Consider the following 24266-nt stretch of genomic DNA (forward strand, 5'->3'; position numbering starts at 1 on the left):
ATGTAACAATATGCACACTGAGACGGGATCCCATTTCTCACACCATGTAGCAATATGCACACTGAGATGGGATCCCATTTCTGACACCATGTAACAATATGCACACTGAGACGGGATCCCATTTCTGACACCATGTAACAATATGCACACTGAGATGGGATCCCATTTCTGACACCATGTAACAATATGCACACTGAGACAGGATCCCATTTTTGACACCATGTAACAATATGCACACTGAGACGGGATCCCACTTCTGACTCCATGTAACGACATGGACGTCTTCTGTCAAGTTCAATACAGATGTAATAGGGTTGTAATTATAATCAGCAGCAGTCTGATATAGGGGACCATGGTACAGATGAACCAAACTGTAGTTGTGTACCCTTATCCCCAAGAAACCCTGATCTGAGAACTCTCCCCATTGTTCTCTATCCTCTCTCCTGATTGGCATTTCCTCTCTGAAGGGGAGGTGCTTGTGTTCCTGGACAGCCACTGTGAGGTGAATGAGGCGTGGCTGCAGCCCCTGCTGGCTCCCATCCAGCGGGACCACAAAACAGTGGTGTGTCCCGTCATCGACATTATTAGCGCTGACACCCTGGCCTATAGCCCCTCCCCCATTGTCCGGGGGGGCTTCAACTGGGGGCTGCACTTCAAGTGGGACACCGTGCCCGCCTCAGAGCTCAACAGTCCCGACGGAGCAGTGGGCAGCATCAGGTAACCAACTTTAAGGGTCTTTAAGGGTTTCGCACACAATATATGCCAATTATTCTTTTCAAAATTCTTCAAGGTCTGTCAAGATGTTGGGGATTAATTTTCAAGACTTGACATACATTTTCAAGTAGATTTAAGTCAAATCTGTAAGTTGTTCACTCAGGAACATCAGCTGTCTTCTTGGTAAGCAACTCCATTGTACATTTGGCCTTGGGTGGTAGGTTATTTAACCCAAGGGCTAGTCTTCCAAGAGTCCATAAGAAATATAAAAAACTGAAATGTGAAAAACACAAAATATTCACATTCCCTATACATATTGTGCGGTCTATAGGTGGCCTTGGTTCTGCTCTGTGTGTAACGAGAGTGTTTGCCTTTGACCATATCAATTTTTTCATGTATATTGCATTCAGAAAGTATTCAGACCCCCTGACTTTTTCAACATTTTGTTACATTACAGCCTTATTCTAAAATTGATTAGTGTTTTACCCTCATCAATCTACACATGGTACCCCATAATAACAAATCAAAAACAGGTTTAGACATTTTTGCAAATGTAATATTTTTTATTTATTTTTACATTTACACAAGTATTCAGACCTTTTACTCAGTACATTGTTGAAGCACCTTTGGCAGCGATTACAGCCTCGAGTCTTCTTGCGTATGATGCTACAAGGTTGGCACACCTGTATTTGGGGAGTTTCTCCCATTCTTCTCTGCAGATCCTATGTATGTGTGATATGTGTGAATTGCTTGATAGTGTAGGTGATGTAAACAGAGAGGTTTACTTTCTTCGGGACCTGAATATTGCCCGGTTTTCATCAAGCTGTCGACTCAAGAGGAAGCATCACTGTGACCAGTGCCTCTGGTTCAGGTTATTAATCAATCAACCAGGGTGTTTACAAACACTACAAGAACAAGATAACCCACATGTATCAATCACATTTTTAGTAATACTATAGAACTTTGTTCTAAAGCTGTAGCCGTTTCCATTGAATGCAGTGATCACAATATAGTGGCTATATCCAGGAAAACCAAAGTTCCAACAGCTGGGCCTAAAATAGTGTATAAGAGATCATACAAAAGATTTTGCTGTGACTCTTATGTGGATGATGTTCAAAAATATTTGTTGGTCAGATGTGATTAATAAGGAGCATCCAGATGCTGCACTTGATTAATTTATGAAATTGCTTCTTCCAATTATTGATAAACATGCACCTGTTAAGAAGCTGACTGTTAGAACTGTTAAGGCTTAATGGATAAAAGAGGAATTTAAAAACTGTATGGTTGAAAGAGATGGGGCAAAAAGAGTGGTGAATAAGTCTGGCTGCACATCTGACTGGATGACTTAATGCAAATTGAGAAATTATGTGACTAAACTCAACAAAAATAAGAAACTGTTATGATGCCAAGATTAATGATATAAAGAATGATGGGGAAAACATTTTGGAGTTTCAAATGAAATGATGGGCAGAAAGACAAATTCAACTGTCATCGAATCAGAGGGCTTATTCATCACAAAACCATTTGATGTTGCCAATTATTTTAATGATTACTTCATTGGCAAAGTGTGCAAACTGAGGCAGGAAATGCCAACAATGAACAGTGCTATCATATTCATGAATAAAAAAAAACAAATAATGAAAGAAAAGTTTTGCAAGTTTGAATTTTGTAAAGTTAAGTGTGGGAGAGGTGGAAAAATGATCAATCAGCAAACCTGGCATTGACAACTTGGATGGAAAGCTACTGAGGATGGTAGCTAACTATAGGCACTTCTATCTGTCATATCTTTAATTTGAGTCTAGAGGAAAGTCTTTGTCCTCAGGCCTGGAGGGAAGACGAAGTAATTCCGCTCCCCAAGAGAAGTAAAGCGATCTTTACTGGTTCTAACAGCAGACCTATCAGCTTGCTGCCAGCTCTTAGCGAACTGTTGGGAAAAATTGTGTTTAACCAAATACAATGCTATTTCTCTGTAAACAAATGAACAACAGACTTTCAGCGTGCTTATAGAGAAGGGCACTAAACACATACTGCACTGATACAAATGACTGATGATTGGTTGAAAGAAATTGATAATAATAAGATTGTGGGAACTGTACTGTTAGATTTCACTGCAGCCTTTGATATTATTGACCATAACCTATTGTTGAAGAAACGTAGGTGTTATGGCTTTTCAACCTCTGCCATATCGTCGATTCAGACCTACAGTTGCAGTCGGAAGTTTACATACACGTTTTTCAACCACTCCACAAATTTCTTGTTAACAAACTATAGTTTTGACAAGTCGGTTAGGACATCTACTTTGTGCATGACAAGTAATTTTTCCAACAATTGTTTACAGACAGATTATTTCACTTATAATTCACCATCACAATTCCAGTGGGTCCGAAGTTGACTGTGCCTTTTAACAAGCTTGGAAAATTCAAGATAATTATGTCATGGCTTTAGAAGCTTCTGATAGGCGAATTTACAGAATTTGAGTCAATTGGAGGTGTACCTCTGGGTGTGTTTCAAGGTCTACCTTCAAACTCTGTGCCTCTGGTTGACATCATGGGGAAATCAAAATAAATCATGTGTAGATGTGTAGACCTCCACAAGTCTGGTTCATCCTTGAAGGCAATTTCCAAATGCCTGAAGGTACCACGTTCATCTGTATAAACAATAGTTCGCAAGTATAAACACCATGGGACCACGCAGCCGTCATACTGCTCAGGAAGGAGAAGCGTTCTGTCTCCTAGAGATGAACGTACTTTGGTACGTGCAAATCAATCCCAGAACAACAGCAAAGAACCTTGTGAAGATGCTGAAGGAAACAGATACAAAAGTATCTATATCCACAGTAAAACAAGTCCTATATCGACATAACCTGAAAGGCCACTCAGCAAGGAAGAAGCCACTGTTCCAAAACTGCCATAAAAAAGCCAGACTACGGTTTGCAACTGGACATGGGGACAAAGATCGTACTTTTTGGAGAAATATCCTCTGGTCTGATGAAACAAAAATGGAACTGTTTGGCCATAATGACCATCGTTATGTTTGGAGGAAAAAGGGGAAGCTAGCAAGCTGAAGAACACCATCCCAACCGGTAAGCACGGGGGTGGCAGCATCATGTTGTTGGGGTGCTTTGCTGCTGGAGGGACTGGTGCACTTCACAAAGTAGATGGCATTATGAGGAGGGAAAAGTATGGATGTATTGAAGCAACATCTCAAGACATCAGTCAGGAAGTTAAAGCTTGGTCGCAAATGGGTCTTCTAAATGGACAATGACCCCAAGCATCTTCCAAGGGTATTGGGTATCGGAGTGGCCATCACAAAGCCCTGACCCCAATCTAATAGAAAGTTTGTGGGCAGAACTGAAAAAGCATGTGCGAGCAAGGAGGCCTACAAACTTGAATCATTTACACCAGCTCTGTCAGGAGGAATGGGCCAAAATTCACCCAACTTATCGTGGGAAGTTTGTGAAAGGCTACCCGAAACGTTTGACCCAAGTTAAACAATTTAAAGGCAATGCTACCAAAAACTAATTGAGTGTATGTAAACTTCTGACCCACTGGGAATGTGATGAAAAAAAAAAGCTGAAATAAATCATTATCTCTACTATTATTCTGACATTTCACGTTCTTAAAATAAAGTGGTGATCCTACCTGATTTAAGACTGGGAATTTTTACCCGGATTAAATATCAGGAATTTTGAAAAACTGAGTTTAAATGTATTTGTCTAAGCTGTATGTAAACTTTCAACTTCAACTGTATATAGTGCCTTCGGAAAGTATTCCGACACCTTGACTTTTTCCACATTTTGTAAGGTTACAGCCTTATTCTAAAATGTATTGAATTGTTTTTTTCCCCATCAATCTACACACAATACCCCATAATGACAAAGCAAAAGCAGGTTAGAAATTTTAGCTAATTTATTTATAAATATATAACATTTACCTAAGTATTAAGACCCTTTATTCAATACTTTGTTGAAGCATCTTTGGCAGCAATTACATCCTCGAGTATGAAACACAGGCTTGGGACACCTGTATTTGTGGAGTTCCTCCCATCCTTCTCTGCATATCCCCTCAAGCTCTGTCAGGTTGGATGGGGAGTGTTGCTGCACAGCTATTTTCAGGTCTCTCAAGTCCGGGCTCTGGCTGGGCCACTCAAGGACATTCCGAGACTTGTCCTGAAGCCACTCCTGCGTTGTCATGGCTGTTTGCTGAAGGTCATTGTCCATTGTCATCTTTGCCTTGATATTGACTAGTCTCCCAGTGCCTGCCACTGAAATCATCCCCACAGCGTGAAACCTGCCACCACAATTCTTCACCGTAGGGATGGTATTGGCCAGGTGATGAGCGGTGCAAGGTTTCCTCCAGACGGGATGATTGGTATTCCGGCCAAAGAGTTCAATCTTGGTTTCATCAGACCAGAGAATCTTGTTTTTCATGATCTGAGAGTCATTAGGTGCCTTTTGGCAAACTCTAAGCATTCTGTCATGTGCCTTTTTCTGAGGAGTGACCACGTTGCCATAAAGGCCTGATTGGTGGAGTTCTGCGGAGATGGTTGTCCTTCTGGAAGGTTCTCCCATCTCCACAGAGGAACTCTGGACTCTCATCGGGTTCTTGGTTACCTCCCTGACCAAGGCCCTTCTCCCCTGATTGCTCAATTTTTTTCAGTATTACTTCGGTGCTTTGTTGTATACAATTAGCATGTTTTGGAATATTTTATATTCTGTATATTTGTAGTCTTTTCACTGTCTTTTAGGTCATTATTGTGGAGTCACTACAAGGATGTTTTAGAATCACCAATGGCCTCATGGTAACATCCCTGAGCAGTTTCATTCCTGTCTTGCAGCTCAGTTCAGAAGGACAACTGTATCTTTGGTTTAATATATAATCCAGAGCATAATTATTAACTTGACAAGAGAGTCAATGTCTGATTTGTTATTGTTACCCATCTTCCAATCACTGTCATTCTTTGTGGCTCTAAAAGCTCTTTGTAGTTGAATCAGTGCTTGATATTCAATACTTGACTGAGTGACCTTTACAGGTGTTGTATGTATGGGTCGAGGAAGGGTTATCAAATCAAATTGCCGAATACAGTGAAATGCTTACTTATGAGCCCCTAACGAACAATGTGGTAAAACATATATTTTTTTAGAATAAGAATAAAAGTAACTAAAGAGCAGCAGTAAACTAACAATAGCGAGAGTATATTTAGAGGGGTTCCAGTACAGAGTCAATGTTCGGGGGCACCGGTTAGTCGAGGTACTATTAGAGTTATTAAAGTGACTATGCATAGATGATAACAACAGAGAGTAGCAGCGGTGTAAAAGAGTGGGGAGCAATACAAATAGTCTGGGTAGCCATTTGATTAGATGTTCAGGAGTCTTATGGCTTGGGGGTATAAGCTGTTTAGAAGCCTCTTGGACCTAGACTTGGTATTCCGGTACAGCTTGCTGTGCGGTTGCAGAGAGAACAGTCTATGACTAGGCTGGCTGGAGTCTTAGACAATTTTTAGGGCCTTCCTCTGACACTGCCTGGAATAGAGGTCCTAGATGGCAGGAAGCTTGGCTGTACGCACTACACTCTGTAGTGCCTTGCGGTCGGAGGCCGAGAAGTTGCCATACCAGGCAGTGATGCAACCAGTCAGGATGCTCTCGATGGTGCAGCTGTAGAACCTTTTGAGGATCTGAGGACCCATGCCAAATCTTTTCAGTCTCCTGAGGGGGAATAGGTTTTGTCGTGCCCTCTGCACAACTGTCTTGGTGTGCTTGGACCATGTTAGTTTGTTGGTGATGTGGACACCAAGGAACTTGAAGCTCTCAACCTGCTCCTCTACAGCTTCGTCGATGAGAATGGGGGCGTGCTCGGTCCTCTTTTTCCTGTAGTCCACAATCATCTCCTTTGTCTTGATCACGTTGAGGGGAGAGGTTGTTGTCCGGGCACCAGGTCTTTGACCTCTCCCTATAGGCTGTCTCATTGTCGTCGGTGATCAGGCCTACCACTATTGTGTTATCGGCAAACTTAATGATGGTGTTGTCGTGCTTGGCCGTACAGTCATGAGTGAACAGGGACTGAAGGGGACTGAGCACGCACCCCTGAGGTTCCCCTGTTTTGAGGATCAGCATGGCGGATTTGTTGTTACCTACCCTTACCACCTGGGGGCGGCCCGTCAGGAAGTCCAGGATCCAGTTGCAGAGGGAGGTGTTTAGTCCCAAGGTCCTTAGCTTATTGATGAGCTTTGAGGGCACTATGGTGTTGAATACTGAGCTGTAGTCAATGATTAGCATTCTCACATAAGTGTTCCTTTTGTCCAGGTGGGAAAGGGCAGTGTGGAGTGCAATAGAGATTGCATCATCTGTGGATCTGTTAAGGCGGTATGCAAATTGGACTGGGTCTAGGAAGGGGTTTGAAAATGTCAGTGAAGACACTTGTCAGTTGGTCAGCGCATGCTCGCAGTACACGTCCTCCTCGTATTCCGTCTGGCCCTGCGGCCTTGTGAATATTGACCTGTTTAAAGGTCTTACTCACATCGGCTGCGGACCGCGTGATCACACAGTCTTTTGGAACAGCTGGTGCTCTCATGCATGTTTCAGTGTTATTTGCCTCAAAGCGAGCATAGAAGTAGTTTACTCGTCTGGTAGGCTCGTGTCACTGGGCAGCTCTCGGCTGTGCTTCCCTTTGTAGTCTGTAATGGTTTGCAAGCCCTGCCACATCCGACGAGCGTCAGAGCCGGTGTAGTACGATTCGATCTTAGTCCTGTATTGACAGTTCGTCGGAGGGCATAAGCGGGATTTCTTACAAGCTTCCGGGTTAGAGTCCCGCTCCTTGAAAGTGTCACCTCTAGCCTTGAGCTCAGTGCGGATGTTGCCTGTAATCCATGGCTTCTAATTGGGGTATGTACGTACGGTCACTGTGGTGATGACGTCATTGATGCACTTATTGATGAAGGCAATGCCTGATGTGGTGTACTCCTCAATGCCATCGGAGGAATCCTGGAACATATTCCAGTCTGTGCTAGCAAAACAGTCCTGCAGCTTAGCATCTGCTTCATCTGACCACTTTTTTTTTTGATCGAGTCACTGGTGCTTCCTGCTTTAATTTTTTCTTGTACGCAGGAATCAGGAGGATAGAATTATGGTCAGATTTTCCCAATGGAGGGCGAGGGAGAGCTTTGTATGCTACTTTGTGTGTGGAGTATAGGTAGTCCAGAGTTCTTTTTCCTCTGGTTGCACATTTAACATGCTAATAGAAATTTGGTAAAACAGATATAAGTTTCCCTGCATTAAAGTCCCCGGCCACTGGGAGCGCCGCCTCTGGTTGAGCGTTTTCCTGTTTGCTTATGGCGGAATAAGGTTCATTGAGTGCGGTCTTAGTGCCAGCATCAGTCTGTGGTGGAATGTAGACCGCTACAAAAAATACAGATAAACTCTCTGGTTAGAGTGTGTTCTACAGCTTATCATGAGATACTCTACCTCAGGCGAGCAAAACCTTGAGACTTCCTAAGATATTGTGCACCAGCTGTTATTTACAAAAATCCATAGTCCGCCGCACCTTGTCTTACCAGACACCGCTGTTCTATCCTGCCGATACAGTATATAACCAGCCAGCTGTATGTTGATAATGTCATCGTTCAACCACAACTCCGTGTGACCGTCCACCTTGACAGAGTATTTTGTATAGATTGACAAATTATTTTTAATCCCTATTTGAAACAAAAGGAGGTCTTAATATTTATGTAAGGCACTATGTCCAATCATCTCAAATACTAATTTGAGCTGTGGAAAGGAATAACCCCCAAACTGCAAACTCCACGCTATAGACACATTATGGATGCAGAAAAACAGTAAAGCCTATTTGTTGTTTATTTTGTATTATTATGTTGTTTTAGGCTGGCCTGCCCTATGCTATTATGTCCTGGAAATGTCTCCTTAAAGCTCAATTCGATTGGCTTTTTTATTTTCCCCCATTTAATTTGAATGGCCTCCCAGTGTGCACGAACCTGATACTGTATCAATAAAGGCCATCTGATGTAGACTAGACTTCACCCATCTCTCTCACGTATGGAGTCATGTGAAAGCTAATTAGTGGCCGTAGTAGCACGCCTGGTTCTAGGGACTGAATCGATCCCCGTTTTGAAGAGGCCCGGGTGCTTTAAATCCATTACTATGGCATAGGCTGGCTTTAGCCTAAAGGGCTACTCGGACACCCCTTTGTATTTGTTTACGCTGCCTCTTAGTTTCTCTCACATGCTGGTGCTCTGGGCTTTACATAAGGATATAAGGCTACGGTCGCACAGAGACGCATGAAAACATAGGAAATCAGATACGCATTCATCACGGTCTGTCATCAGAAGTTCAACTCTTTTCGGACGAGTTGCAATACGCACAAAGGCCAACATATTGTGCATTTTTTGAAGGACAGTCGTCTCTGTTGTCTATTGTCCATCAACAGTTGACTCCCATTAAAAAACCTTTGGCTCAATCAGTAATTTTCTGACACAATCTGTCTGGTTGCAGCCCATCTTTTAGCCAGACTCATCTTACATCTTAGGATGTGTCTTTAGGCAGCCCAATCAGATCAGAGCTTCTGCTAATAATTGGTATTTTGCCCAATGAGATCAGATCTTTTGCCAATAATTGGTCTTTTGACCAATCAGACCTTCTGCCAAAAGATCAGAATTGGGCTGCCTGTGTGAACTCTTAGTGTCTCGATGCTAGTGCTACTTCAAAGGATATTGTAGTAGCTAGAATGCAGACTCACTTTCTGCCTTTTCACTCCCTCTCCTTGCCCTAGGTCTCCCACCATGGCAGGTGGTCTGTTTGCCATGGACAGGAAGTACTTTAACGAGCTGGGCCAATACGACAGTGGCATGGACATCTGGGGTGGTGAGAACCTTGAGATCTCCTTCCGGGTAAGTTAAAGGGCCACATACCATCACACTCACTGTATCACACTCACTGCATTACTGCTACATTTTATTCTTAGGAAGGGTGCAGATGCTCCCAAAGTAACATATAGGGTGGCAGGTAGCCTAGCGCTTAAGAGCATTGGGCCAGTAATCGAAAGGTTACTAGTTCAATCCCGTATCGGACTAGGTGAAAAGTCTGTGCAAGGCACTTAACCCTAATTGCTCCTGTAAGTCTCTCTGGATAAGAGCATCTGCTGAATGACTCTGTAAACATAGAACACCCAGACTTTCAGTTGAAAAATTTAATTTCTATTTTAGGGTGGGTGCCAAATGTACACGCACGCGCCTGGTCAAATGAGCTATGACATGTCAACCAGTCACCATGAGCTCAAGACAGTTGCTTTATTTACCCACGTTTTGGCACATTTCTTCTAATGCTTTGCCTCAGCAGACTTAAACAAGCTTTTCCCCCTTAAGAAAAATACAGAATGAAATAAAATGTCATAACCAACAGCCAAAGGCAATTTTATTTCTCAACATTACGTTTTGGTCCAGTTGAGTTGGATCTCAGCAGACTAGCAACTGCATATTGACTTGCTACATGAATCCATCCAACATCAATTTTCCTGTCTCGCCTCAGTGTTTTTACTTCTCTTGCTTTTACCACATCAGAGTTGGACATTTGTCTTCCAGTCCTGTTTAATATTCTTGGCAAGGCTGCCTTCTCATGTTTTGCAATGTTACCCTGTTTGAAAAGAGAGTCCAATATATGACTTCAGTAAGGGAATGTTATGTATGTGGAACATTGTCAGATTACATTAATCATATGGCTCTCGAGCAATGGGGAGTGGAGCTGATGTTTGGCCAGACTTGTACTACTCTTATTAATTCATTATGGTCATTGAATTAAGTCCTATGTCCTAGCGTTTCCTAAAACGGAACTTTCTTAGAAGAACTACGACGGGCTTCTACTGTGGACTGTTGGTTTATTCAGGTCAAGATGTTGAGGTGTTATGAGGGAAGGGGTTGTGTTTGGAGGAGGGGGGCATTAGGGTTGTGGCAACGACGTGTGCTCACCCGGTGATTGAGTGGTTTTCATGGTAGGATACTTGACCACGTAGTCTGTACTCTTTCTTGCTCCCTGCCCCATGGATTTAGTGAAAGGGTATTTTTAACATACAAACAATACAGCCTCGTTGAAGTGTCCTGGCGCTCTAACCAAGAAGTCAAATACTCATATGACTTTCTCTTTATCAGATCTGGATGTGTGGTGGCCAGCTCCTGATCATCCCCTGCGCGCGGGTGGGTCATATATTCCGTAAACGCCGGCCTTACGGGTCACCCGGAGGTCAGGACACCATGGCCCACAACTCCCTGCGATTGGCCCACGTATGGATGGATGAATACAAGGTACCTCAGAGGGCGATAGCACTAATTACACACAATTGAAATCCAGTTTATAAAATCACCCATTCTCTATTGGTTCAGGGCCTTAAATTAAAACCCATTAAACTGGGCTTGTATTAAATCCAGCATGCACATGGGCCCGTATGTACCTAGACTGAAAGCTACTGGGCCCGTATGTACCTAGACTGAAAGCTACTGGGCCCGTATGTACCTAGACTGAAAGCTACTGGGCCCGTATGTACCTAGACTGAAAGCTACTGGGCCCGTATGTACCTAGACTGAAAGCTACTGGGCCCGTATGTACCTAGACTGAAAGCTACTGGGCCCGTATGTACCTAGACTGAAAGCTACTGGGCCCGTATGTACCTAGACTGAAAGCTACTGGGCCCGTATGTACCTAGACTGAAAGCTACTGGGCCCGTATGTACCTAGACTGAAAGCTACTGGGCCCGTATTCAGTGTATCAAAATAGGAGTGCTGATCTAGGATCAGTTTAGCCTTTTTTAAATCATAACAGGTCCAGATCTGAAGAGATCACATTGAACCTTTTCCTGAGGCTCCTGTTATGACCGCAAGCAAACTAAACATCCGATGAGATCAGCATTTCTTCTAACCACTCTCAGCTCTGTCTTTATTAGCACAGTGATGTTTGTTCCTTTGCAAGCTACAAAGAGCTATAATTGCTTTCCACAGTCTGAAAATAGCCAACCTAATTGGAAAGGAAGCCAATTGTGTTGTTTGGGTTCTCCTGAGAGATCTCCCATTCACACACGTCAATGTACTAGTGAGTCTGCATTTGTTTTCTCATCATTCCCCCTCAGTGTGTGAACAGTTGTTGTTTCCAAACTAAACAGTAGAGGCCTTGGATATGATGAATTACTTACGTAATTGTTATTACTTAGATGTCTCCACAAGAGAGAGCCACTGTTTTCGGGAAGGTTTGTGCTGCTTAGTCTCGTCTCTCTTCTGTGCTCTTTCCCACCTTCCACTTTGAAATGATTTACCGGACATTGAACTAAGAGTGTGATTCGTAAATTGCCTTCCCTTACACTGAATTGTTAATTCAACAGTGTAGTACAGGTATTCCCAAACAGGGGTACATGCAATGTCGTCAGGGGTATGCCAAATAAAAATGTGTATATAATAATCATTTCTTCACATTTTCAAACGGTCCATTTAGTAAGGCCCGTGTTCATAGAGACACATACCAGCTCTACTAGTAGTACTGCTACTACCACCAGTACTACACCTGCACCTGTCGATGACTCAAGTTGTTCTGCTTCCACGAGCACATCCAATGCTAGCATCAGTAATTCTACATTTGTTGTTAGCCCAGCTAGCATGGACACTGACAGTTGTGACTCTGATGCAGCTGAAGAGCTACTGCCCCCTTACCCGGGAAAGCACAGAACAACAGACAGGGACGTTGGACCATCGAAGAGGCACAAATATGATGAGAACTACATTGATTTGGGGTTCACTTATACTGGGAGTAGTGCCTTTCCTCAGCCACTGTGTTATATGTGCAAAAGTACTCACAACTCGATGAAACCTTCACTCTTGCGCAAACATTTAGAAACAAAACATGCCAATTTGAAAATAAGCCACAGGAGTTTTTTGAGCGAGAATTAATGACTTTCAAGTAGTAAGACATTTATAAAAGCAACAGATACCATTAATTAGAAGGGGCTAGAAGCGTCTTATATGGTGAGCTACCGAGTGACTAGGACAGGCAAGCCCCATACTATTGTGGAGGACTTAATTATTCCTGCTGCTGCGGATATGGCTGGAACAATGCTGGGGGGAAAGGCCCAAAAAACTATACAGACAATGTCTTCATCAAACAACACTGTTTCATGATGCATCAGGAGATGTTTTGAAACAATTACTGCTTTGCATACGCGCAAGTGAATTCTATGCATTACAGCTGGATGAGTCAACAGACAGACTCAGGGCCTGGCACAGCTCCTGGTATGTCTGTTATGTTTATGGGAAGTCAATTAAGGAAGACATCCTCCTCTGCAAATCACTGGAAACCAGGACAACAGGAGACAATATTTTTTAAAGTACTGGACAGCTTTGTGACATCAAATGGACTTTGGTGGTCAAGATGTGTTGGTATCTGTACTGATGGCGCAAAAGCCATGACAGGGAGACATAGTGAAGTGGTAACGCGCGTGCAAGTAGTGGCTCCCGATGCCTCTTGGGTACACTGCAGAATCCACAGAGAGGCTCTAGCTGCCTGACAGCTTGAAATACTTTTTGGAAACTACAGTGGCCTATCTGGGTGATGTTTTTTCTCATCTGAATTATCTGAATCTCGGATTAAAGGGATTCTCTGCAACTTTATTCAGTGTGCGGGACAAAATTGAGGATATGATTAAGAAGTTGGAGCTCTGCATTAACAAGGACAACACACAGGTCTTTCCATCATTGTATGATTTTTTTTGTGTGCAAATGAACTCAAGCTTACGGACAATGTCAAATGTGATATAGTGAAGTACCTGAGTGAGTTGGGTGCGCAATTAAGCAGGTACTTTCCTGAAACGGATGACACAAACAACTGGATTCGTTATCCCTTTCATGCCCTGCCTTCAGTCCACTTACTGATAAGAGAGCCTCATCAAAATTACAACAAGCGGTTCTGTGAAAATTGAATTGAATCAGAAGTCACTGCCAGATTTCTGGATTGGGCTGCGCTCAGAGCATCCTGCCTTGGCAAATCACGTTGTTAAGACACCGATGCCTTTGCAACCACGTATCTATGTGAGTGGATTCTCACGAGCATGAAAACTAAATACAGGCACAGACTGTGTGGAAAATGATTTAAGACTGAGACTCTCCCCAATACAACCCAACATTGCAGAGTTATGTGCATCATTTCAAGCACACCCTTCTCATTAACCTGTGGTGAGTTATTCACAGTTTTCAATGAACAAGTAAGGTTTTATATGTAAGATGGTTAAATAAAGGGCAAAGTTATTGATTATTATTATTTTATTATTTGTGCCCTGGTCCTATAAGAGCTCTTTGTCACTTCCCACGAGCCGGGTTGTGACAAAAACTCACACTCATTCTTATGTTTAATAAATGTATCTTATAGTGTGTGTGTGTGTGGCAGGCTTACAATGTTGGTAAAAAAACAACATTTGAGAGTGTGCTGACCCTGGTGCTAGAGGTATGCAGCTGGAGATTGAATCTTTAAAGGGGTATGGGACTATAAAAAGTTTGGGAACCACTGGTGTCGTGTATCAATGTTCCCAGCAGTTAAAATCTTCTAGAGGGTTATTTTTTAGGATATGTTTTTCATTAGTCCACTCTTTATACAGTCCTATTTTTTTTTGCATGTTGGCAGTGAAGTTTTCAAGATGCAGTGTCACCTGCCTTATTATCAAGATGATTCAATATGCAATGATCGTTTTTGAGTGGATTTTCCCTTTAAGATGAAGTTTGTGTTGCCCAGTTCTGACTTTTCCATCTCCACACTAATCAGAGACTGGGACAAGTTTAGTTTCCGTGGAAATAGCCGGTCTAAATCAAGATATATTAAACAGATTCTCAATAAAGGTAAACTTCTTGATTTTATCGGGCCAATCGAAATAGATCTGAGTTTTCGATCTTACCTCTGAAATACTTATTTTGAGTCTTACCACCCAGAAAATGCAAGCTGTTTTCATGACCTAAGAGAGGGTGGAACAACTAGGAGTACTGTTGACTTGTCGAGATTCCAGTTTATTACTAGAAATATTTCTGAATCACTCTCTACAGTAGTTTGTCTCAGGTTTATTCAGTTTTTCTGATACGTTTGTTTACAAATTGACTTTAGAACCTGATCTGCCCTGTAAACTCTGCACTTTTACAGACGACAGAGATACAGCTATTTTAAATGTATTAAAGGGTGTGTACTGCCATTGAACATTTCAATAGCAATCGACTGAGTGTATGTCATCAACCTATTTCCTGTCTTGTGTCTCGTCCAATCAGGAGCAGTACTTAAACCTGCGGCCGGAACTCCGGGAACGTGCCTACGGCGACATCAGCGAGCGGCAGTCGGTGCGCCAACGGCTGCAGTGTCGCTCTTTCAAGTGGTACCTGGATACCATCTACCCCGAGATGCAGGTTGCCTCGCCCCACAACAAGCCCCAGCAGCCTGTGTTCGTCAACAAGGGACTCCGCCGGCCAAAAGTGTTGCAGAGAGGCCGGGTAAGATGATAAAGTGAAGTTGAGCTAATGCTAAACTGGTTCCAGATCAGTTTTTGCAGTATATCCAACTCCTATAGTCCCATCAACCATAAGAGTTGGCTATAAAGCACAAACAGATCTGGAAACAGGTTAACTTCTTAAGGCTGCAATCCCGTTAACGGGATCGATATGACAACAGCCAGTGAAAGTGCAGGGCGCCAAATTCAATACAACAGAAATCTCATAATTAAAATTCCTCAAACATACATGTATCTTATACCGTTTTAAAGGTAATCTTGTGGTTAATCCCACCACAGTGTCCGATTTCAAATAGGCTTTACAGTGAAAGCACCACAAACGATTATGTTAGGTGACCACCAACTCACAGAAAAACCCAGCCATTATTCCAGCCAAAGAGAGGAGTCACATATAGAGATAAAATTAATCACTAACCTTTGATGATCTTCATCAGATGACACTCATAGGACTTCATGTTACACAATACATGTATGTTTTGTTTAAGTTCATATTTATATTTTAAAAATCTCAGTATACAATGCGCGCGTTACGTTCACTAGTTCCAAAAACATCCGGTGATATTGCAGAGAGACATAATCCTCTCCTTAATGCAACCGCTGTGTCAGATTTCAATAAAACTTTACGGAAAAAGCAAACCATGCAATAATCTGAGACGGCGCTCAGAAAATAAATAAAATGATCTGCCATGTTGGAGCCAACAGAAATCACATTATAAATATTCCCTTACCTTTGACGATCTTCATCAGAATGCACTCCCAGGAATCCTAGTTCCACAATGTCCATTATTTATATCCAAGTAGCTACTTTTGTTTGCGCGTTTAGTACACAAATCCAAACGCTCGTGCAGGTCCATCCGAACGTCAGACGAAAAGTTCAAAAAGTTATATTACAGGTCGAAGAAACTTGTCAAACTAAGTATAGAATCAATCGTTAGGATGTTGTTATCATAAATCTTCAATAAGGTTCCAACCGGAGAATTCCTATGTCTGTAGAGAAGCAATGGAACAATGGCAGGTCGCTATCATGTGAAGTGCGCGTGACCAGGACCTGGCTCTCTGCCAGACCACTGACTCAAAGAGCTCCCACCCGGCTCCACAACACAGTTAGAAGCCTCATTCAAGTTTCTAAAGACTGTTGACATCTAGTGGAAGTGCAACTTTATCCATATCCCACTCTGTATTCAATAGGGGCAGGTTGAAAATCGACCAACCTCAGATTTCCCACTTCCTGTTTGGAGTTCTTCTCAGGTTTTTGCCTGCCATATGAGTTATGTTTTACTCACAGACATCATTCAAACAGTTTTAGAAACTTCAGAGTGTTTTCTATCCAATACTAATAATACTATGCATATATTAGCAACTGGGACTGAGGAGCAGACCGTTTACTCTGGACACCTTTCATCCAATCTACTCAATACTGCCCCTGCAGCCATAAGAAGTTTTAACATGGTTACTTTGTTAAAACCTTGTGTTGTCGGCTGTCAACCCCTGCCATCTAGAGGCAATAACATGAAGCCTGAAATTAAAAATAAACCTCAAGGAATGTATGTTTGTTTTTAAGGTGTAATTGTGTATATCATTCACATGCAAGTAGCCCTCTGACATATTTATAGTCATAAATTAAATAAAGTTACTTGTTTACTGTCAGTGAAGCACCTTCTCTGTATACAAACCCGTAGATGTCTCCTGGTGGACTAGGGGTCTTCGGAAGTTGTAAACAATATTCCCTGTTCCCGCGCATGTTTCTTTAGGGTTTGAAAGTAGTTCTAAGATTGCAACGAAGAAATACCTGAACATTCTTCAAAAGCCAAGGGAAAGCAAAAATTATAAATACGTTACATACTGCACTTAATTTATTTGTCTTCTGATTAAATTTTATTGAAAAAATGCCATATCCAGTCAACAGGGGGCAGCGTGGTGTTGAGAAAGTCATGAAGGAGCTTCAGTCCCCAGGATGAAAAGACACATACCACTTACAGGTTCAGAACTTCCCCTTCAAACAGACTGAGTTACAAGTTACAGTGCATTCAGAAAGTATTCAGACACCTTCCCTTTTTTCACACAGCCTTATTCTGTAATGTAACAAAATGTGGGGCTCCCTTTATATATGTGTATTTTTTATTCTAAAATTGATTAAATTAAATATTTTCCTCAATCTACACACAATACCGCATGCTGACAAAGCAAAAACAGGTGTTTAGATTTTTTGGCAAATTTATTAAGAATAAAAACAAATAACCTTATTTACATAAGTATTCAGGCTCTTTGCTACGAGCCTCAAAATTGAGCTCGGGTGCATCCTGTTTCCATTGATCATCCTTGATGTTTCTACAATTTGATTGGACATTTACCTGGGGTAAATTCCATTGATTGGACATGATTTGGAAAGGCACACACCTGTCTTTATAAGGTCCCACAGTTGACAGTGCATGTTAGAGCAAAAACCAAGCCATGAGGTCGAAGGAATTATCCATAGAGCTCCGAGACAGGATTGTGTAAAGGCACAGATCTGGGGAAGTTTACCAAAACATTTCTGCACCATTGAAGGTCACCAAGAACATAGTGGCCTCCATCATTCTTAAATGGAAGAAGTTTGGAACCACCAACACTTTTCCTAGAGCTGGCCGCCCAGCAAAACTGAACAATCGGGGGAGAAGGGCCTGACCAAGAACCCGATGATCACTCTGACAGAGTTCCTCTGTGGAGATGGGAGAACCTTCCAGAAGGACAACCATCTCTGCAGCACTTCACCAATCAGGCCTTTATCGTAGAGTGGCCAGACAGAAGCCACTCCTCAGTAAAAGGCACATGACAGCCCACTTGGAGTTTGCCAAAAGGCACCTAAAGGACTCTCAGACCACGAGAAACAAGGTTCTCTGGTCTGATGAAACCAAGATTGAACTCTTTGGCATGACTGCCAAGTGTCAGGTCTGGAGGAAACCAGGCACTGCTCATCACCTGGCCAATACATCCCTACAGTGAAGCATGATGGTGGCAGCATCATGCTGTGTGTATGTTTTTCAGGGACAGGGAGACTTGTCAGGATTGAGGGAAAGATGAACAGAGCAAAGTACAGAGAGATCCTTGATGAAAACTTGCTCCAGAGCCCTCAGGGCCTCAGACTGGGGTGAAGGTTCACCTTCCAACAGGACAACGACCCTAAGCACACAGCCAAGACAATGCAGGAGTGGCTTTGGAACAAGTCTCTGAATGTCCTTGAGTGGCTCAGCCAGAGCCCGGACTTGAACCCAAATTAACATCTCTGGGAAGACCTGAAAAAAGCTGCGCAGTGACGCTCCCCCTCCAATCTGACAGAGCTTGAGAGGATCTGCAGAGAATGGGAGAAACTCTCCAAATACAGGTGTGCCAAGCTTGTAGCGTCATACCCAACAAAGTACTGAGTAAAGGGTCTGAATACTTAAGTAAATGAGATATTTCAGAGAGAGAGCAAAAATGCCAAACTGTTTGTTCTTTTTCATTTTGGGGTATTGTGTGTAGATTGGGGGGGAAACTATTTTACAATAAGGCTGTAACGTAACAAAATGTGTAAAAGGTAAAGGTCTGAATACTTTCCAAATGCACTGTATGTATTTCATATTGATAAACCACAGACAGCTCTGCTACATCCGTCTACCTGGGAGGACATTCATATTCTAGTTAGTCTGGAAGGACACTTCATAGTGACTTCTTAAATATGGAATCCACAATCCATACACTGTCTGCCCCACAACCATTGTTATTTGTTTTGCTTTGTTGACGAAGCAGAGGTAGGGAGCGCCGGTGGAGCGCCGCGGGTGGTGGGTGGGCGGACAAATAAGAAGTTTCACCTTTAAGTATTCCAGCTTTAACATACCTGGTTTTCTGAAGATATCAATAAGGTTATGGAAATAGGCTTAGAAATGAGGCAGTTGGAAAAAGGTCCCTCAATAGAATAATGACATTTGAAATATTCTTGTCTTGTCGATTCAGGGGAGTGGGTGTTGGGTCTATGGTACATTCCAGTGGCATAGTCTGGAGTATGGACATACGCTACTGGTTAAAAGTTTTAGAACACCTACTCATTAAAGGGTTTTTCTTTATTTTTTTACTATTTTCTACATTGTAGAATAATAGTGAAGACCTCAATACTATGAAATAACACATATGGAATCATGTAGTAACCAAAAAAGTGTTAAACAAATCCAAATCCAGATCCCTCTAATAGGACTACCCTATTGGCTATTTGAAGCATCTCAAATATAAAATACATTTTGATTTGTTTAACACATTTTTGGTTGGTACATGATTCCATATGTGTTATTTCAGTTTTGATGTCTTCACGCACAGTGCAGATTATCAGATCTCAAGATCTGAAGCCAGAACCACATTAATATAACATAGCAATGTTCTCAGATGCGCAGCCAGGCTGCAATAAAGATGACCTGGAATGCAACAGTGTCTTCACCTTAGACCGCTCACTTCTCCTTTTCTTTCTCTGTAGCTGCGGAACCTGAAGGCTGACAAGTGTCTGGTGGCCCAGGGGAGGTCCACCCAGAAGGGGGGCGCCGTGGTGCTGAGGTCCTGTGACACTCACAACCCAGAACAGGTACACTAACTAACATATTAGCACCCCCCGCCCCCACCCCACCTCTGCCTTGGACATCTATATAATCTGTAGGGCCAAACCATACTGTGCTAGGATATTGTCTTTTCACATTGCACTTTCAAGCACGACTCAGCATTCTAAAAGCAAGCTGACCTGCCCTGATAACAGGTGTGGATAGAAATCAGTCTGACCCTACACTGTACGATATTAACTGAAAAGAGCATGGTTTGGGTCGGCACAATACTGTGAAATATCCTCTACTGGTCTCTCTGCTTATCAACACTTTAACCCATAAGAATCTAAGCCCTGTCTAATCCGCGGGAGGGGGGTACAACTAAGCTATATGGAATTATTTTACTATTTGATTTAGAATATTAAGTCCCTTGAAGTATCCCCAAAATATATTAATTGTCCTTACTGCTTGCTATTAGCCCATACAAACGCATTGAATAACAGATTCACTACATGGAACAAAATAATTATAAAAGGAAGTTTGTTCTTCAGTGTCTGTCTTATATCTGAGAGATAGTTGAAGTCAGAAGTTTACATACACTTAGGTTGGAGTCATTAAAAAGTTTTTCAACCATTCCACAAATATCTTGTTAACAAACTGTAGTTTTGGCAAGTCGGTTAGGACATGTACTTTGTGCATGACACAAGTAATTTTTCACATACCGATTCATTTACTATCACAATTCCTGTGGGTCAGAAGTTTACATACACTAAGTTGACTGTGCCTTTAAACAGCTTGGAAAATTCCAGAAAATGATGTCATGGCTTTAGAAGCTTCTAATAGGCTAATTGACATAATTTGAGTCAATTGGAGGTGTACCTGTGGATGTATTTCAAGGCCTACCTTCAAACTATGTGCCTCTGCTTGACATCATGGGGAAATCAAAAGAAATCAGCCAAGACCTCAGAAATAAAATTGTAGATGTCCACAAGTCTGGTTCATCCTTGTGAGCAATTTCCAAACGACTGAAGGTACCACGTTCATCTGTACAAACAATAGTACTCAAGTATAAACACCATGGGACCACGCAGCCGTCATACCGCTCAGGAGGGAGACGCGTTCTGTCTCCTAGAGATGAACGTACTTTTGTGCGAAAAGTGCAAATCAATCCCAGAACAACAGCAAAGAACCTTGTGAAGATGCAGGTACAAAAGTATCTATATCCACAGTAAAACGAGTCCTATATCAACATAACCTGAAAGGCCGCTCAGCAAGGAAGAAGACACTACTCTAAAACTGCCATAAAAAAGCCAGACCACGGTTTACAACTGCAAATGGGGACAAAGATGCTACTTTTTGGAGAAATGTCCCCTGGTCTGAAAAATAGAATTGTTTGGCCATAATGACCATTGTTATGTTTGGAGTAAAAAGGGGGAGGCTTGCAATCCGAAAAACACCATCCCAACTGTGAAGCTCGGGGGTGGCAGCATCATGTTGTGGCGTGCTTTGCTGCAGGAGGGACTGGTGCACTTCACAAAATAGATGGCTTCATGAGGGAGGAAACTTATGTGGATATATTGAAGCAACAGCTCAAGACATCAGTTAAGTTAAAACATGTTCGCAAAATGGGTCTTCCAAATGGACAATGACCGCAAGCATACTTCCAAAGTTGTGGCAAAATGGCTTAAGGACAACAAAGTCAAGGTATTGGAGTGGCCATCACAAAGCCCTGACCTCAATCCTATAGAAAATTTGTGGGCAGAACTGAAAAAGCGTGTGCGAGCAAGGAGGCCTACAAACCTGACTCAGTTACACCAGCTCTGTCAGGAGGAATGGGCCAAAATTCACCCAACTTATTGTGGGAAGCTTGTGGAAGGCTACCTGAAATGTTTGACCCAAGTTAAACAATTTAAAGGCAATGCTACCAAATACTAATTGAGTGTATGAAAACTTCTGACCCACTGGGAATGTGATGAAACAATTAAAAGCTGAAATAAATCATTCTCTCTTCAATTATTCTGACATTTCACATTCTTTAAATAGTGGTGATCCTAACTGACCTAAGACGTGGACTTTTTACTAAGATTAAATGTCAGGAATTGTGAAAAACTGAGTTTAAATGTATTTTGCTAAGGTGTATATAAACTTCCGACTTCAACTGTACAGTCGTGGCCAAAAGCTTTGAGAATGACACAAATATTAATTTGTACCCCCTGTATATAGCCTCCACATTGACTCTGTACCGGTACTCCCTGTATATAGCCTCCACACTGACTCTGTTCCCCCTGTATATAGCCTCCACACTGACTCTGTACCGGTACCCCCTGTATATCGCTCCACACTGACTCTGTACCGGTACCCCCTGTATATAGCCTCCACACTGACTCTGTACCGGTACCCCCTGTATATAGCCTCCACATTGACTCTGTACCGGTACCCCCTGTATATAGCCTCCACATCGACTCTGTACTGGTACCACCTGTATATAGCCTCCACATTGACTCTGTACCGGTACCCCCTGTATATAGCCTCCACATTGACTCTGTACTGGTACCACCTGTATATAGCCTCCACATTGACTCTGTACCGGTACCCCCTGTATATAGCCTCCACATTGACTGTACCGGTACCCCCTGTATATAGCCTCCACACTGACTCTGTTCCGCCTGTATATAGCCTCCACACTGACTCTGTACCGGTACCCCCTGTATATCGCTCCACACTGACTCTGTACCGGTACCCCCTGTATATAGCCTCCACACTGACTCTGTACCGGTACCCCCTGTATATAGCCTCCACATTGACTCTGTACCGGTACCCCCTGTATATAGCCTCCACACTGACTCTGTACCGGTACCCCCTGTATATAGCCTCCACATTGACTCTGTACCGGTACACCCTGTATATAGCCTCCACATCGACTCTGTACTGGTACCACCTGTATATAGCCTCCACATTGACTCTGTACCGGTACCCCCTGTATATAGCCTCCACATTGACTCTGTACCGGTACCACCTGTATATAGCCTCCACATTGACTCTGTACCGGTACCCCCTGTATATAGCCTCCACATTGACTGTACCGGTACCCCCTGTATATAGACTCCACATTGACTGTACCGGTACCCCCTGTATATAGCCTCCACATTGACTCTGTACCGGTACCCCCTGTATATAGCCTCCACACTGACTCTGTACTGGTACCCCCTGTATATAGCCTCCACATTGACTCTGTACCGGTACCCCCTGTATATAGCCTCCACATTGACTCATTTACATACATTTACATTTAAGTCATTTAGCAGACGCTCTTATCCAGAGCGACTTACAAATTGGTGCGTTCACCTTAAGACATCCAGTGGAACAGCCACTTTACAATAGTGCATCTAAATCTTTTAGGGGGGGGGGGGGGTGAGAAGGATTACTTTATCCTATCCTAGGTATTCCTGAAAGAGGTGGGGTTTCAGGTGTCTCCGGAAGGTGGTGATTGACTCCGCTGTCCTGGCGTCGTGAGGGAGTTTGTTCCACCATTGGGGGGCCAGAGCAGCGAACAGTTTTGACTGGGCTGAGCGGGAACTGTACTTCCTCAGTGGTAGGGAGGCGAGCAGGCCAGAGGTGGATGAACGCAGTGCCCTTGTTTGGGTGTAGGGCCTGATCAGAGCCTGGAGGTACTGAGGTGCCGTTCCCCTCACAGCTCCGTAGGCAAGCACCATGGTCTTGTAGCGGATGCGAGCTTCAACTGGAAGCCAGTGGAGAGAGCGGAGGAGCGGGGTGACGTGAGAGAACTTGGGAAGGTTGAACACCAGACGGGCTGCGGCGTTCTGGATGAGTTGTAGGGGTTTAATGGCACAGGCAGGAGCCCAGCCAACAGCGAGTTGCAGTAATCCAGACGGGAGATGACAAGTGCCTGGATTAGGACCTGCGCTGCTTCCTGTGTGAGGCAGGGTCGTACTCTGCGGATGTTGTAGAGCATGAACCTACAAGAACGGGCCACCGCCTTGATGTTAGTTGAGAACGACAGGGAGTTGTCCAGGATCACGCCAAGGTTCTTAGCGCTCTGGGAGGAGGACACAATGGAGTTGTCAACCGTGATGGCGAGATCATGGAATGGGCAGTCCTTCCCCGGGAGGAAGAGCAGCTCCGTCTTGCCGAGGTTCAGCTTGAGGTGGTGATCCGTCATCCACACTGATATGTCTGCCAGACATGCAGAGATGCGATTCGCCACCTGGTCATCAGAAGGGGGAAAGGAGAAGATTAATTGTGTGTCGTCTGCATAGCAATGATAGGAGAGACCATGTGAGGTTATGACAGAGCCAAGTGACTTGGTGTATAGCGAGAATAGGAGAGGGCCTAGAACAGAGCCCTGGGGACGCCAGTGGTGAGAGCGCGTGGTGAGGAGACAGATTCTCGCCACGCCACCTGGTAGGAGCGACCTGTCAGGTAGGACGCAATCCAAGCGTGGGCCGCGCCGGAGATGCCCAACTCGGAGAGG

General features: G+C 43.3%; 1 protein-coding gene across 1 annotated transcript in view; it reads left to right on the plus strand.

Annotated features, from left to right (window-relative positions):
* Positions 1-24266, plus strand: part of LOC115104901 (polypeptide N-acetylgalactosaminyltransferase 11-like) — a 64699-nt gene that overhangs the window by 24675 nt on the left and 15758 nt on the right. The window contains exons 6-10 of the mRNA XM_029626298.2: positions 468-717; positions 9495-9612; positions 10867-11019; positions 15001-15219; positions 19717-19821. Coding sequence (XP_029482158.1) covers positions 468-717; positions 9495-9612; positions 10867-11019; positions 15001-15219; positions 19717-19821 — 845 coding nt within the window. The remainder of the gene's footprint in view (positions 1-467; positions 718-9494; positions 9613-10866; positions 11020-15000; positions 15220-19716; positions 19822-24266) is intronic.

Source organism: Oncorhynchus nerka, linkage group LG22, assembly GCF_034236695.1.
Source record: "Oncorhynchus nerka isolate Pitt River linkage group LG22, Oner_Uvic_2.0, whole genome shotgun sequence".
Classification (NCBI taxonomy): Eukaryota; Metazoa; Chordata; class Actinopteri; order Salmoniformes; family Salmonidae; genus Oncorhynchus; species Oncorhynchus nerka.